At 40.4% G+C, this 15,566-nt stretch overlaps 1 protein-coding gene across 2 annotated transcripts in view; it reads left to right on the top strand.

The window, feature by feature from the left end:
* ca10a (carbonic anhydrase 10 (inactive)a) overlaps window positions 1-15,566 on the top strand; it is a 360,009-nt gene that overhangs the window by 173,016 nt on the left and 171,427 nt on the right. For both annotated transcript variants that reach the window (XM_088070320.1, XM_042508113.2), the window contains exon 4: window positions 9,301-9,443. In XM_088070320.1, the coding sequence (XP_087926446.1) occupies window positions 9,301-9,443 (143 nt within the window). The remainder of the gene's footprint in view (window positions 1-9,300; window positions 9,444-15,566) is intronic.

The raw sequence follows: 15,566 nt of genomic DNA, 5'->3' as shown, positions 1-15,566 counted from the left end.
GTGTGTGCGCACTTTGCATTCCTCCAATTCCCTCCTGTTTCCCAAAGACTATTACTCTAACTTTTCATCCATATCCAGTTGACAGAATAAAGACATTTCATTAAGGCTATCTCTGCGCCTGGGCCTGTTTAATGAAATGCATACCTCTGCAGCCAGCAACACTGCTCTTTGTGTGTGTGTGTGTGTGTGTGTGTGTGTGTGTGTGTGTGTGTGTGTGTGTGTGTGTGTGTGTGTGTGCGCGCGCGCGCGCGCATATGTGTCCTTAGATGTGTGTTTGTGTGCATCTCATTAAGTGTCATTTGGGTAGAGTCGCCTTCACTTTTTGCAGTTGTAGTAAAGTCTATTCTATAGATACATTTTGCAGGCCTGTGTGCAGCCCCTTTAACCCCTTTGGGTTTGTCTGCACATGTCCATTTAATGTACTTTGATGCCAGTGTTCTTTGAGCTGCTCTCTATAATGAGAAACTATGTCTCTCCAGGCTTTGGATTTATAACTACATGGCTATCTGCAAGATACTCGGCTGTGGAAGTAATTAATGTAGGGCTTAATTGTCCAGCGAGCGTCTCCTCAGACCTTGGATCCCACCTTCACCGCAACCCTGAACTCTAATAACCCCACAGGGACGACCCAGCACGCATCTCACACCCAGCAGAGGCAGCGGCATAATTAGTCTGCAAACATGGCCTCACACACCCACGCAACCAGGCAAGATTTCAATGTGGAAAACACCCATTCAATCAAACTCAGTAATGTTGAGACTGTAATGGACAATGGTGTCACATTCCTCTTTACGGACGTTGACTCATTACCCGAGTGCAGTTGGGGTGTAGGGAGGGAAGCGGGGAAGGGGGGGAAGGGGAGAAAGGAGGAGTGCAGCTTTGTAAATTTAAATGTTTCTGCTAGTCTGAAACATCCTAAAATCCTCTAAAGGTCCTAAAATTCTAGAAAACATCTTAAAAATCCTTGAAGTGTCCTAAAATTCAAGAAATACCCTAAAATTCTTGAAATGTCCCCAAATCTAAATAATTTCCTAAAATCCTAGAAATAAAAAAAAAACAAAATGTAGAAACATCCTCAAATCCTAGAAATGTCCTAAAATCCCAAAAATGTGCTAAAATCTTAGAAATATCCCAAATCTTAGAAATATGCTAAAATCCAAGAAATATTCTAAAATGCTAGAAATGCCCTAAAATTATAGAAATGTCCTGAAATTCTAGATCTGTCCAAAAATCCTAGAAATGTCCTAAAATCCTAGAAATGTGCTAAAATCTTTGAAATGTCAAAAAAAAAAAAATCCATAAAACATGCTAAAGTCGATGAAATGTCCTAGAACCTTAGAAGCATTCTAAAATCCTGGAAAAGTCCTACAGGCCTAAAAATGTCCTTAAATCTCAGAAATGCCCTAAGATTCTGGAAATTTCCTTAAAATGCTTGAAATTTCCTGAAATCCAAGACACATCCTAAAACCCCAGAAACTTCTTAGAATCCTAGAAACGTCCTAAAATCTTAAAAAATAAATAAATAAATAAATAAATAAAAACGCCTTATAGTCCTAGAAATGTCTCAAAATCCAAGACTTGCCCTAAATCCGAAAGATGTCCTAAAGTCCTTGAAAAATCTTAAAACCCTAGAAACATGTATTTGGTGCTAAGACCAGTCCCTGGCCTCTTGTCATTTTGCATAAGTGGCCCCCAAGAGAAGCAAGCAGAGAGTTTCCTTGGGCTAAAGAACGCCTTGTACGTTGGATGATGCTGACCAAGCTATCTGATATGATGCACTGGGAATGAAAACAGGCTGGTTGAGGACAGATATATGTATTCTCCTGTGCATACACCACAGTAAATACTGTTTGAGACAGAGATGATGACTAGATGCAGTGTACTATGAGAAGCTGGAAAGATTGTGATTATTGTTTAGTTTGCTACTGCTGTGAATGCGGTTCACTATGGGGTTTTTTGTTTGTTTGGGGGTTTTTTATGCCAAATAAGCCCGAGCCATTATTCCATCATGTGAAATCCTAGTGGATCTTTGATAAGAGAATGTGATGAAGACCGGCCATGAAACACAAGCCTCCCACCCTCAGTTGCCCTTTTCACTTGCACATTACACATCCACTCTGTCCGACATCTGCAAAAGGCCACACCATATATCCCTGTCCACTTTTACAGCTTGCCAATAAGAAATGAAAGTGGCTCGAACGCTCGCGAGCCGCCTAAGTGAAATTTAGGTGTATCAGAGCTATAGGAGGGTGTGTGTAGATATTGACAGAGGTGCTTGTGCCTCTGTCAGCAGTGAGTGATGTCCCTTGCCGCTGTACTCGCATTCAGGAATCTATCAACGGCTAATAATTATGTGTACATTTACGACAAGGGGCCCGGGTTTAATGGATCGATTCGCTCACAGTCCAATTCCCATTCCGCGCATGGATTTCCTGCCATTTTCATGAAGGATTTTGCATCAGAAGAGGTCTCTCTCTCCCTCCCCTGAACCTCCCTCCCTCATAACACATGGTACTCACAAACACAGTGCTGCCTTTAAGAAATTATACCCAATCTGTGATATGTTTTTCACTCTGTCTTGCTGTTTTTGCCTCCTGTAGAAAGATAGTGATAGAATGTGTTTCATACAACAGCAGAATCCTCGGATTTAACTTGACATATTGTTATATGATGTTGATTGAACTTGACATGTATGATGTGCTAACACAGTAGCCTATAAATGGCTTGCTCCCATTGGTGTGTGTCGCCAAAAGTAAAGATTTTATCTCCCATGGTGCAACATGCTTTGTGGAACATTATAACCAATCAAAATTGCATATGGGCAGGCATTGTGGTTGCACTGGGGCCCAAAGTGTGGAGTGGCTTGTCATGAGAGCAGGAACTGCAAAATGTTTTGGCTGGAGACCGGCCCCTTGAGAGCAATTCAGATTTTCATTTCAGAGAGATGACTGTGTTACAAGAACAACCAACATATTCTCATCCCAAGTCGTCACATGTTACTGCTTTGCAGTGGACTTCAGTGTCTACATATTACGTTTAAGTTATCCTTCTGCATCTGGTCGTACGTTCCAGGATCACGTTACAGTGATGTCAGCACATGCACATGGCAGGATTATACAGCGTGGTGTAAAAAAAAACCATTCACATTCAGACGGGAAGTGAACACTGGATTCCTGCATGAAAGTCTGGGGTTTGTTGGTCCCCCCTGCCCTACAGGCTCCTTCGTGCTCCTAATATTACATTGTTTCCGGTTTCAACCTGATGCCCTTCTGTGGTGTATCATGCAGACGTGACAGGTTCCGTCCACATGCGTTTTTCAGATGATGCCACCTGTCTGCCTATCAGGCTGATGTGGCAGGTGCCATCCAGTTGTCCTGCACTGTCTAATATCAACACATCTGGTTCTGTCCACTGCGTTCTCAACTGCTGCTGTCCAGAGGCGTATCCTGCGCAGGTGAAAGGTGTCTTTCAGGATCATGTGCTGACAGCACAGTCAAATCAGCAGTATTTTGCAAATTCCGAATTAGGGCAGGTTGGAAAACTCACATTGAATTGAAAGCATTAGCTTTTGTGGTAATCCTTTGAAAAGGCAAACCAATCTCCATCATGTTTTTTTTCTTTTCTTTTTTTTTTGTAAATAGTTAGCAGCATGTAAAACAAAATTGTGTACTTATTCTACATACACTATAAAAAATACAAAAAAAAGCAATTAAATCCATAATTAATTATTTTCCTGTTGCTATTCATCATATACAATTATACAGTGATGATTTTTGGGTAATATGTCTGTTGATGTCCAAAGTCTCGTGACTTTGGACATCAACGTGATCGTGTGACAAGAGGATACAATATACTGTATACATATATATATATATATATATATATTTATATATATATATATATATTTTATGTGTGTTCACTTTATAACAACTAACTTGGCGTGCACTCAGGCCCATCAGAATAGTCACTGGTGTCCGTTGTAACTACCTTTGCCACAGAGAGGGACTGTCCTGTTACTAGCAAACCCCTGAGCTCCCTAAAGAAATTTGGCCTTTTCTGCACTGTGAAGTAGTTCTGGCTGTAGCTGCCACTGATATGTAACACAGAGTTCACCAGAGACTCCCCCTGCATCTCGGTCAAACTTTGCACTTCACCGCTCAGGGCTTCCGTCAACATCGGAGCTAGAGAGGCCAGCCTGCCAGAGTTCATCAGGCCTCTGCGCGATTGGCAGAAATGGAGAAAGACTGCTGCGAGTGACCGGCGACCACACATCTAGTCCCATGCTCCCACTGCTGCTGCTGCTGCTGCTGGACTGGCAGACAAAGCTGCTGCCACACTCTGCTGACAAAAATAAAAGCAGCAACTTGCAGACTGGCGTGTGAGGACTCTGAAAGTGGGCATTATGTTCAACATTGTGCTTGAGGTCAAGTTCGGAGGCATATCTCATAAAGCGGCAGTATTTACTATTTTGCTGTGGCGTGGTGCAGGTCGACATACATCTCGTTATTTGCGATAAAGTCAAAGTATTGACAGCTCACAGAAAGCGCTCCCACCTCCAGCAGCATTACCAGGCAAAGCTTTTTATTGCAGTGTGAGTCAGTGGTGTGTGACTAAGGTCCTGCAGTGTGCCATTACTTCTGTCTGCAGCACAGTCACCACTCTGTAACTATAGTGGACCTATCTGTCATCTTTCAGTCAGTGCAGGATTAAGTCTGGATGGTTATTTCAAAGTGAATTGAAACGTAACTGCAGCGAACATAAAATGACATGATTAACTGCTCGATGCGGGTCTGGATAAATAATAGGTAAGCTTCAAGGAAAGTCATATTGAGCCATGAAAGGCCTCAGCTCTTACTAAAGCTGCTCACTTACTGCACCAGGGTATGTTGAGCCCAGCTTGTGATCTTCTGACCCTCTTGTAGATTAAAGAAATATCTAAAGGATTTTCTCTTCATTCACATTTCCTACATCTCATTTTAAGCCTAACTCAAAAGTTCTACATCACATTATCTATGCTATTATCTATTATTCTGTTACGCTTTGAGTGGCTTCACTGATCATTCTGCTTTATTACAGCTTAGCTGTTTTTTGGACAGCTTAAATCTATTGGTATCATTAATATAATATTCACTCTGTTAACTCTGTGAAACCTGAGCAAATTGGCTCAGTTTCTTTCAAAAACATAAAAAGATGGCAATGAACAACTAAAAATATATGGACCCAAGAATTAGCAGGAAATTAGTAAGAAGTATGGGATAATTACCTGGAAATTATTAATAGATTTGAAAATAATAATTATAATAATAATTAAATGTTAAAAAAAAGAAATGGCCTGGGCAATAGTAGTTCTGTAATATAATTTTAATAGGTAATTATGGTAATTGTAAATATAGTTTTTTCCATGGCTTTCTTATTTTTCCCCTACACATTTTTCACTAGCTTCTTTAAAATAATTTTCTAAATGTATTAATTTCTTGCCAAGTTGCTCAATGCCTTTTTACCCATGTTTTTGAGAGAAATTGAACAATTTTATTCAGGGTTACTTGTGAAAGGCATTTGACAGCAGGAAGAGAAAAGTGGAGTCACTCCAAGTTTCAAAGAGTTAACAAAATTGCTGGAATCTGGAGAGGCACAGAAATCCCTCAAAAGCAGTCCACAAACCAGCACTCAGCCAGTACAGGTTGTACACTGAACCCTGGTTAGCCAGCTGTATGCTGAGGAGAAAACAAAGACTTAAAAATTCTTACCCAAACTGCTCATTCCATCACAGTTTGTATTTCCATGGCTGGATTAACCAGTTTTTAGGCCTGAGGGCAAAAAAAGGGGCACCATTAGCTCCCTGTTCTATCCCATCTCTGTGAAGCGTTTACAGTGTAGCCTCTTTTCAGTCCTGTTTCCACCAGCTATGTATATTTAAAATTAAGGGTTAGGTTTAATTTGTATTTTAGATGTCACAGATATAAGTTGACACTTTTACCCTTTCAAAACCTGGAGCAATATCACTTTTCTTGTGCTGCTTTCAGACAAGTAAAACAAGTATTGAAACCTTTAATCCCTTAGCAATCAGCACGATTATGTTCAAAAACTTGGGGAAAAAAGTAATGAGCAACTTGTTAATAAGTGTTTCACAAATTGCAAGAAATTAATACTTTTTTAGGGGGGGTAAAACCGGTAATTATAAATATTATTATTACATTTTTAAATTTATTGTACAGAATTATTATTCATCTTTAATCACTTTATTCAGGTTTTTTCCTTTTTTTGTTTGCTTGTTTGTTTGTTTTATCAATTTTATGGAATTTTTTTGTGATTTAAATTATGTTACAGAAAATTACTATATTTTTAACTTTCTGTTTCTTTTCTTTTTTGGCAATATTCAGGTAATTTTCTTCTTTCTCATTTTTCTATTTCTTTTTTCTGTTTTTTTTTATTTCTTCTTTCTATTTCTTGTTAATATTTGGAGCAATTCCTTTTTTGTTGTTCATTGCCTTTTTTCCATGTTTTTGACAAGACTCAGACCCAGACTGCTGGGGTTTTAAAGGGTTAAGTCAGCAGCTTAGTCACACGTGTTTGCTTACTTTAACCAAACACTCTCTGCAGATATTTATTAATAGTGGGAAACACCATGAAATCTGCACATACCCCCAGCTAACGCCATGTTCATGGTAGAAAGGGTGATGAATCCCCTGCCGTCTGTTTCTCTTGACTTGCTATAACTGAACAGTGATGCAGTGCTTTCCTCTGTCGAGCACGTCTGTGAGCACCACAAACAAAATCACTCCGAGTCTTGCATGGCTTGTTGAGGTTTTGCTTTGAATTCACGCTGTGTCGTGTCTCCCTCCACCCTGATTCATCATGAATTTGCATATTCTCAAATTTCAAATTATCTCCGCTTTTGTTGGAAAATCTCGGCGGAATTTGCATAGCACAATTCCAGTGACTCATCTCTGCGTAATACTGTGCTCCTAAATGGAAAATGCTGCTTTAGGCTCCAGATATTGTAGCACTAAAAAAAAAAAAAAAAAAGCCTCTTGCTGGAGTTGATGGTGATAAGCCTTTGCTTCCCACCCTGTTGAAGGAATTGAATCCATGGTCCCGGTGGCCAAGTCTTACATAAGAAAATGACTGGCTGAGATGCCTATCACGCCCACAGTGCTGACATTCTCTCACTGTGCCATCCTGTCCTCTCAGTCTTATAGTACATGTGTTAGCTGATTACAGGCCGATTCCTCTTCTCTCACTTCTCTCATACGTCCTCTATTCTGAGGGAGGTTTGAGACAAAATTGCTAAAAGTCACTGCAGATTAGTTTCGCCCACTAAGCTTCGTGATTCTCACCTTGGCATTGGCTGCTGCAGTATTACACTGGCAATCCACATGCTGCTGTATCTTCAAGACAGATGATATGGGCGCATTTAAGCCTAGAAGTTAACCCTCTGAAAACTAAGTGAATTGGCTTGATTTCTTTCAAAAAATGGGAAAAAAGTAAAAAAAACCAAAAAAACAATGAAAACAATGAGAATTACCTGGAAAAATTGAAAAAAAAAAAAGATAACTTTGTAAAATAATTTAAAATATATAATTTTCACATTTTTCCCTATTTTTCCCTTTTCCCTTATTTTTTCCAATTCCGGCTTCCCTCCATTGGCTCCCTGTCCATTTTACAATTGACTTTAAGATTTTACTGATCGCCTTTAAAGCTCATCAGGGTCTAGGTGACATAACAGAAACACCAACCACTTATGAGGCAGTGCAGCCTTACATCCTCAGTTCGGGCCTCTGGCTAAAACTAAAGGTGACCGTGCCCTTTGCCATTGGGGCCCCTAGGCTCTGAACCACAAAAGTTGTCTAGTAGATGGTGTCGAAAGTTCGTACAACTATAAATCATACAGAGAAACTGGGACTAAAACACACACGGAGGGAGTGTGACTTCATTCTCAGTGTAGGAAGCCATTACTCCACCATATCTTTACAACAGCAAATACTTGTGTGCTTCTGTATTAATGTTGTGAATGTCTTTTGGACCTTTGCCATTGTGAGATAAGGTGTTTGGCCTTGCCGGAGGCTTGCGCTCTCCGAGGGCCCCTCTAGTTGCCTTTCCTTTGTTGTCGTCTGTACAAAAGGTGCCCGGCAAAAGAGTGTGATCTGCTCTCACTGGACCGGGTCGGGTAAAGGTTGAATAAATTAATGACAACATGGAAAGTGGAAATAAAATTATTATATTTGTGCATTAATTTCACTTACAATAGACACGTACATATGTATGCCATATATACCAGTGAATCTCAGTTCACAGTCTGCGGTCTAATCTGGCCTCCAAAGTGTATTAAGTGGCCCTCCAAACATTTTCTAGTTTGCAATAAAAATACAATGATTCACACTGGGGATTGTTTTTGTACTTTTAGTATACATAAGGTGCCAGGGTGCATAAAACAGCATCAAAACAGAGCTTGTTTATCAAGAAAAGTGCCAGTGGAGGATCCCCCACACCCCCTGACGGAGGTCCAGTAAGACAGAGGTCCTAGCTAAGCCACTAATGTCCTAATATTCTAGAAACATTCTGAAATCCGCAAAACGTCCTAAAATCCAACATCCAAGAAACGTCCCAAAATTAGAGAAATATCCTAAAATCCAAGAAATGTCCTGAAATCCTGAAAAACGTCCTGATATTCTAGAATTGTCTTAAAATCCTAGAAAAATCCTAAAATACCAGAAATTTGTTAAAAATCCAGAAACAACCTAAAATCTTACAAATGACCAGAAGTCCTAGAGATGTCCTGAAGTCCTAAAAAAATGTCCTTTAGTCCTAGAAACGTCCTAAAATCCTAAAAACATGTATGGGGCTGCTGAGACTGGCCCCTGGCCTGCTGTCATTCTGCAGAAATGGCTGAGTATCCCTGAAGTCCACTGTTTGTATGTGCATGTATGTGTGCATGTATGTGTGCATGTATGTGTGCGTGTATGTGTGCGTGTATGGATTTATGTTGTTACTGCACCTCTACACGTTTTGACTTTGATCTCAAACATTTAAATTAGCATATTAAACCATTTTCCAACATTAAAATAACTCTGCAGATTCAATCCGAGAGTGTTTCCACCGGCTATCAAAAGCCCACATCAGTTGAACTCTGCTAATTACATTTCTCCCACTGTGAGTCTGGCAGGTCTGAAATTAAAAAAATAAAAAAAGCTGAAGCAGAAACTCTGCCCGTCTGGGTGACCTGCTGGTGGAACGTGGCCCTATCTCACCGCTGCAGATGCTCGCCCCTTTTGAACGCCCGTTCTGCTTTTTGTGTTGCAGTGCCGTCGTTCTGGGGGCTGGTAAACTCTGCCTGGAACCTGTGCTCAGTGGGGAAGAGGCAGTCACCAGTCAACATCGAGACCAGCCACATGATCTTTGACCCCTTCCTCACGCCCATCAAGCTCAACACAGGCGGACGCAAGGTAAGGACACACAAATGCAAAACACAGCGTCTGTCCTCGGCAGGCCTCGTGGCTTTGTTGACTCTCTTTGGGTCGCTTCTGATAGACGTTGCACTTCACCGCTCAAGTGACGGTCGCTATTGTGATGCTGTTGTTTGGCTGCTATTGTACTTTGATACGGTGTGTGTCCCCCGATTGATGCTCCTGACTGCTGTTTGTTTTGGCACACAATGTGAGCTGTTTGTCCGACGAATACTCCGCTGGAGATAAAATCCCAAACAATTCGCCCATTCAGAGACGCACAATGGTTGTGTTCTGGTTCAAGGGAAGCCTTGACTTTATCTTAAGGGCTTTGCAGATGAAATCCGGCAGCCTAACAGCGGATTACTCAGGCATATTGTTTATTATGCTCTCCTGTACAGTTGTGGAGCAAGGACAGCGAGGATCGCAATTCTGCTCCATCCTGTGCCATATGACAGCAGCTAATTGGGAAGCCTTCACAGATGGGCTGCTTGCAAAAGTGCACGGTTGCATGGTGAGATTAATGTAATGATTAGTTTATGTTTACATGCCAGCAGTTAGTACAGGGTTAGCCTCGGGCAATGATAGAGCATATAGGACGCATTGCAGTTTACCACCTATGGCAGACTGGAAAGATCCAAAAATAGCCCCACGTTGTGTCCTTGGACCCCTGCTTGATCAGATTATACTGTTGGAGGACTTTAGTCATTTGCAGTCAGAGAATATAACAGAATTAGTAGGAAAACCTGTGATTACAATAGTCACTCATACATTTTCTCGGCTGTATAATATCTACTCTAAGTGAAAATTAGATTGAGCAATTCCTCTTTTTGCACGGCCTCCCCCGCTGCTCCCTCAAGGACTTCACTTTGAGAGCAGCTACCCTGCAGTGTGTCCGGAGTAAGGACATTGCTCACAGTGGCACAGTGTTATTGCTGTTAAGACAAATCCGAGAGGAGTGGAGAGGAGTTGAAAGTGGAGACAGTGTTGTTTTTCCAACATTAAAGGACGATTCTCAGTGTCATCGCTCCAGGAAAATGCTTTTGGACGAATCAGTCAGAGATATGCCACCTTGAGACCGTCATCACAGCAGCATTTGTTTTTTGGCTGAAACACCCTAAAACGACCTATGCTGACATTTTCTTGACAAGTGATTTCTTGCAGTTGTGATCGCTGTCCTCTGCAAATAGCACCAAAAAGACGCTATGATGTTTCTATACAGTCGCATCTACATCAGGGATTCTTAACTTGCAAAGTGCAGGGGCCACTTCTGCAAATGAGGAGGCCAGGGGCCAGCAGCAGCAGCCCCACACATATATACAGGGGTGTGTCCAGGATTTAAGGACACAAGGCTTAGCCCGAACCTGTCAGGAGGTCCATGGGATCATCTCCTTGTACTTTTTTTTTTTTTAATTAACAAGCTCTATTTCAATGCTCTTTTTTGTAGTCTAGGACCTTGTGTATATTTAGAGTAGGGCTGCACAAATAAGTAAAAAAAATCTAAATTTCAAGATGGCCAAGAGGAATATCCAAATTGCAGGAGCTACGATAGGAACAACACTCCCCTTTTTTAAAAAAAAAAATTCAAATATTTTTTTTTAAATCTAAATGACAAAAAATAGTGAAAAAAAACTAAATCTCAATATATATATATATATATATATATATATATATATATATATATATATATATATATATATATATATATATATAGATAGATAGATAGATAGATAGATTTTTTTTTAAATAGAAGACTTTTTTATCAAAGTAGTTGGTAATTAATTTTCTGTCAATTGACTAATTGATTAATCAACTAATCATTGCAGCTTTACTTATTTAAGCTGTTATGTGATTACATATGTAACAAGTCATACTTTATTTTTGCAAAAATCCTCATTTGTAAAGTAACTAAAGCTTTCAGATAAATGGAGTGAAGTAAAAGTAAAAAGTGGCATGAAAAGAAAGTGCCTCAAATTTGTAATTAACCCTTTGAAACCTGGATTGACATCCACTTCTTGTGCATTGTTTAGACGCCCTTTAAAAGTATTTAAACCTTTTGAACCTTAGCAAAAAGGGTTAATTTTCTTTTGAAAACACAGGGAAAAATGAGCGACTTTGCTAATAATATCCTGCAAGTTGCAAGAAATTAGTAGATTTAGAAAAAATGTTTTTATAAAAAGGGAAAAATAGCCCAAAATCTTCTTTTAATGATATTTAAAATGATTTCTATCAGGCTTTTAAAACACTTTTTCCAGGTCATTTGCTTGTTTTTTTGTTTTGTTTATTTAATCATTGGTTGCTTGTTTGTTTGTTTTGGGTTTTTGTCTGTTTGGTTGGATTTTTTTGTGCTAATTTTCAGGTCATTTTCTTGTAATTTTTACTAATATTTGGGTCATGTCTTCTGAATTAACTTAATGCCTTTTTTTTCCATGTTTTTGAAAGAAATTAAGCCAATTTTCACAAGTTTCAAAGCTTTTAGTTACATTCCACTACTGAACATAAATATACATTCTTTTTAATTAGTTTCACAAATAACAACAGCAGAATTTTTGCTCTCCAAATGATCACATGACAGCACACATTAACACAAACCCAAGTTCAACTTTCTTGTTTATCTCTGAAAAGTTTCAAGAGTCCAAAAGCCATTTTGCACTCTTCCCTCCTCTTTAGCTTTATCTCCCCCTCTCCTCCCGTCTCTCTGCAGTGGCCTAAATGTAATCTGTTGTGTCTCCATCTCTCTGAGCACCTGAGCTGTCAGCCGGCGAACACGAAGCTGGCTTCACCTTGTCAGTGCTGATTCATCCCCGCTCTGTCTCTGGCTGTTTGGCAGCCAGTCAGCCTTGGCCAAACACGCTACGGAGACCGGTAAAGAGCTCCCGCCTCGGCTCGCCGCCGCTCAGCTCGCCATCTCCACACAGAGAAGAGCTTAAGCCCACTTTCTGCCCACGAGGAAAGCAAAGAGAGAAGATTAACCCCTCCCCAACACCCTGTGTCACAACAGCCAATCATTGAAACTGCGTATGGAAGATGAACTCCTGGTTTAATAGATTTTCCGCGCTGCCCTGCATTGTGGCAAATGAATAGTTAAAGGAAATTTAATTGACCTCCAAAGAGAAATTTTAATTAATGACAGGGAGACATGCGAGGCCGTGCATGGCCGACTGAAGGAATCACAGTTATGAAAAAGGCACCATTAATTGAATATTTACTCTGCCATAGATGAGCTGCAATTACTTGAAGAGATTTTAATGAATTTAATCACTTAGCCGGGGAGGTGAAAAAAGTGATTTCGGAGTCCTCACTCTCCCGGTGAAGTGTTTCCTGCACATTTATGAAAAGCGCTTATGAAACAGGATTAGATGTCTTTTGTTCTTTTTTTTTCCCCCGCTGCTTTATATTTCAAACTAAATGCACGGGGAATCTATTAGCACTGCGGAATCGGTGGCATTCTCCACATTTGGGGGACGTGGGGCTCTCTCCTGCTTTTGTTCTTGCTCTTTGAAGTCAGGTGCATGGAAAAAAAATAGCATCATGAGCATCAGTGCCAGGTGGTGTATTCCATAAAAAAGGGATATTTAGTAATGATGTCTCGTTAATGGTATTCTGAGTTCAGCAAAAGTCGTGCTTTTAACGTTTTTAATCATATTTTGGGCGCTAAACGAGTTCCAAATGCTTTTGTGACAATCTGTGACCCTTCAGAACACCAGCAGGGGACTTCAGCTTGTCTCCATTCTTCTTCTTCTGTTTATGAAAAAACATCTTCCTGTAATCCTGATCAACTAGATGAGGAAATCTGACAAGCATGCAGGTGTGTGTGTGTGTGTGTGTGTGTGTGTGTGCGTGTGCGTGCGTGCGTGCGTGCGTGCGTGTGTGTGTACCACTGGCAGCCCTGAATCTGCCTAATTACAGTGAGTGTTAGGTAGAACAACAAACAGCAGGCTCTTGGACAGCAGCTGTACTTTCACTCTGGAGGGAATAGCCACATTCTCAGGTTTGCCCAGCTGGACGGCCAACCACCCAATCAGATATCAGCCAGCCAGTCTCTAAAGCTCTCTCTCTGCGCGTGGCTTTAATATCCTGTGTTTGATAGCAGGTGTGTGGTATCACACCGAGTGTGTGAAGCTTTCGGCAGACCGGTGCAAGTTCTGCTGCTAGTGTTGGGTCTTTTCCAGGCTGGCTCGCTGCAGATGTTTGCAGCTAGCTCAAAGGATCCATACATGTGCTCCTGGACCCGTTGATAATAGTTTTTGGCGATGAGTCGCTGAAGCAGATGCACTGTAACCTGGATCCAAGGGGTAGCTTTCACAACTACTCGTTTTTACTTGTCACAAGGTTTTAATAGGTGTTGGGGTGGGTGGGGAGTTTGCAGAAACTATCTTTATTTAATCTACCGTAAAACTTTAATTAATAACCGGGGCAATTATTTGCTTAAATCATTCAACAAGCTTCTATTAAGGACAGGCGTCTGTGTGAGACCAGCTTTTAATTCCTTTCATACAAAACTGTTGCTCAGAAATAGGAAATACAAATGGTATTATTTAACCCTCAGAAACCTTTTGGCAAATTTGCAAAAAAAAACCAAAAAAACCACAAATTTGCTTTTTTTTAAAAAAGATTTTAGGACATTTCTAGGATCTTACAACACTTCTCTGATTTTAGGACATTTCTCAGAATTGAGTACATTTCTAGGATTTGAGGACATTTCTTAGGTTTTAAGACACTTCTAGGATTTTAGGATGTTTCTCAGATTTTTTAGGATGATTCTAGGATTTAAGGATATTTCTCAAATTTTAGGACATTTCTAGGATCTTACATCACTTCTCTGATTTTTTGCATTTCTTGGATAAATAATATTTATTTGTTGCTGCTTGGTAATTATCTTGTCAGCTCTGAACTATGTTTCATTTTTTCTTGTTTTTATTGTGTTATTTAAAAAAATGTTAAGCACTTTTTTATTCTGCATCTGTGAAAGGTTATGTGACATGTTTTAATCTTTTAACTGTCTCTCATTGTGAAACTTCTTGAAACTTCCAAGGCTTGTTCTTGCATGCTCTTGGATCTGGAGTGTCCTCTGGCTTGTGGGGGTCACAGTCAAACTCCCGTCATATACAAATGTTTGCTGCTGTACACATGAGAGTCAATAGGCTGACAAGTATAAGTCTGCAAACACAAGCTCAGTTGCAAAAAAAAAGGTGGTGAATGCATTACAATATGTAAATATTCAATTATGCAAATTGAAGATTCAAATTAATTAGGCACAAGTTTGGGTTGGCTGAACCTGTGAGGTTGTCGCAGCATTACAAAAGGGAGCGGGGCCATGTGTATGAAAACCACAATTACCATCATCTGACTGAGGCCCGTTCTCACTTCTCAAGGCGGGAGATTGCTCTAATTGCCTCTGCTATGCAGGGGCCTTGAAGCTGAGGGATTCTTCTCATGTCTCAAGCTCCACAGATAGCTGGACGTGTAACAGCGATGTCGGAGCCAGCGTCCGTGGCATATCCATCTGTGGGCCTGAATCTCAATTACAAACTGCTCAACAGAGGGACAGAAGAAAGAGGGAGATGGTGGGAGGGGGACAGAAAGGAAAGAATCAGGCCACAGTGCAATAGGTGTGTCCCAATAATTCAAAATGCTGAACGCTGTAACTGCAAAATTCTTAAACTCTGAAAAAAAAAACATTGTCATCATAATTGCTGTCATTAATTTGCTTTGACTTGTTCAAACACAACACTGTCAAAGCAGAGATATATCTTGAACTTAGGAGCACATACCTTGCAACAACCAACAGCTGGTTGAAGACAGATGGTTGTTTTCACGCAGTGGCTTCCTTTGGGAGCAAACACAAACTGAGGAAGGTAATTACTCAGATTGATTATACTCCCAGAATCAAGTGTGGATGCATCAGAAAATTGTCCGAGTCGGGCATCTACTAAAGGGCACTGAGGGACCTCTGCTTCTTTGGAAAGTGCAGAACAATTTTCCAACTTGTGGCATTATTCTATCACTTTCCATCGCAACTTTGAAGTCAAATTGCTTTTTTGACCTCAGAGCCCCTATGTGTAGAATTTGAAAATTGCAGAGAGTCCGGACAGGATGCACACACACTGAATGCACACACTG

The sequence above is a fragment of the Plectropomus leopardus genome, chromosome 19 (genome assembly GCF_026936395.1).
Source record: "Plectropomus leopardus strain MGB_pleo_1.0 chromosome 19, ASM2693639v1, whole genome shotgun sequence".
Taxonomy (NCBI): Eukaryota; Metazoa; Chordata; class Actinopteri; order Perciformes; family Serranidae; genus Plectropomus; species Plectropomus leopardus.
Note: the sequence above shows the minus strand (reverse complement) of the source record. Positions and strands in the feature narration are given on the sequence as shown.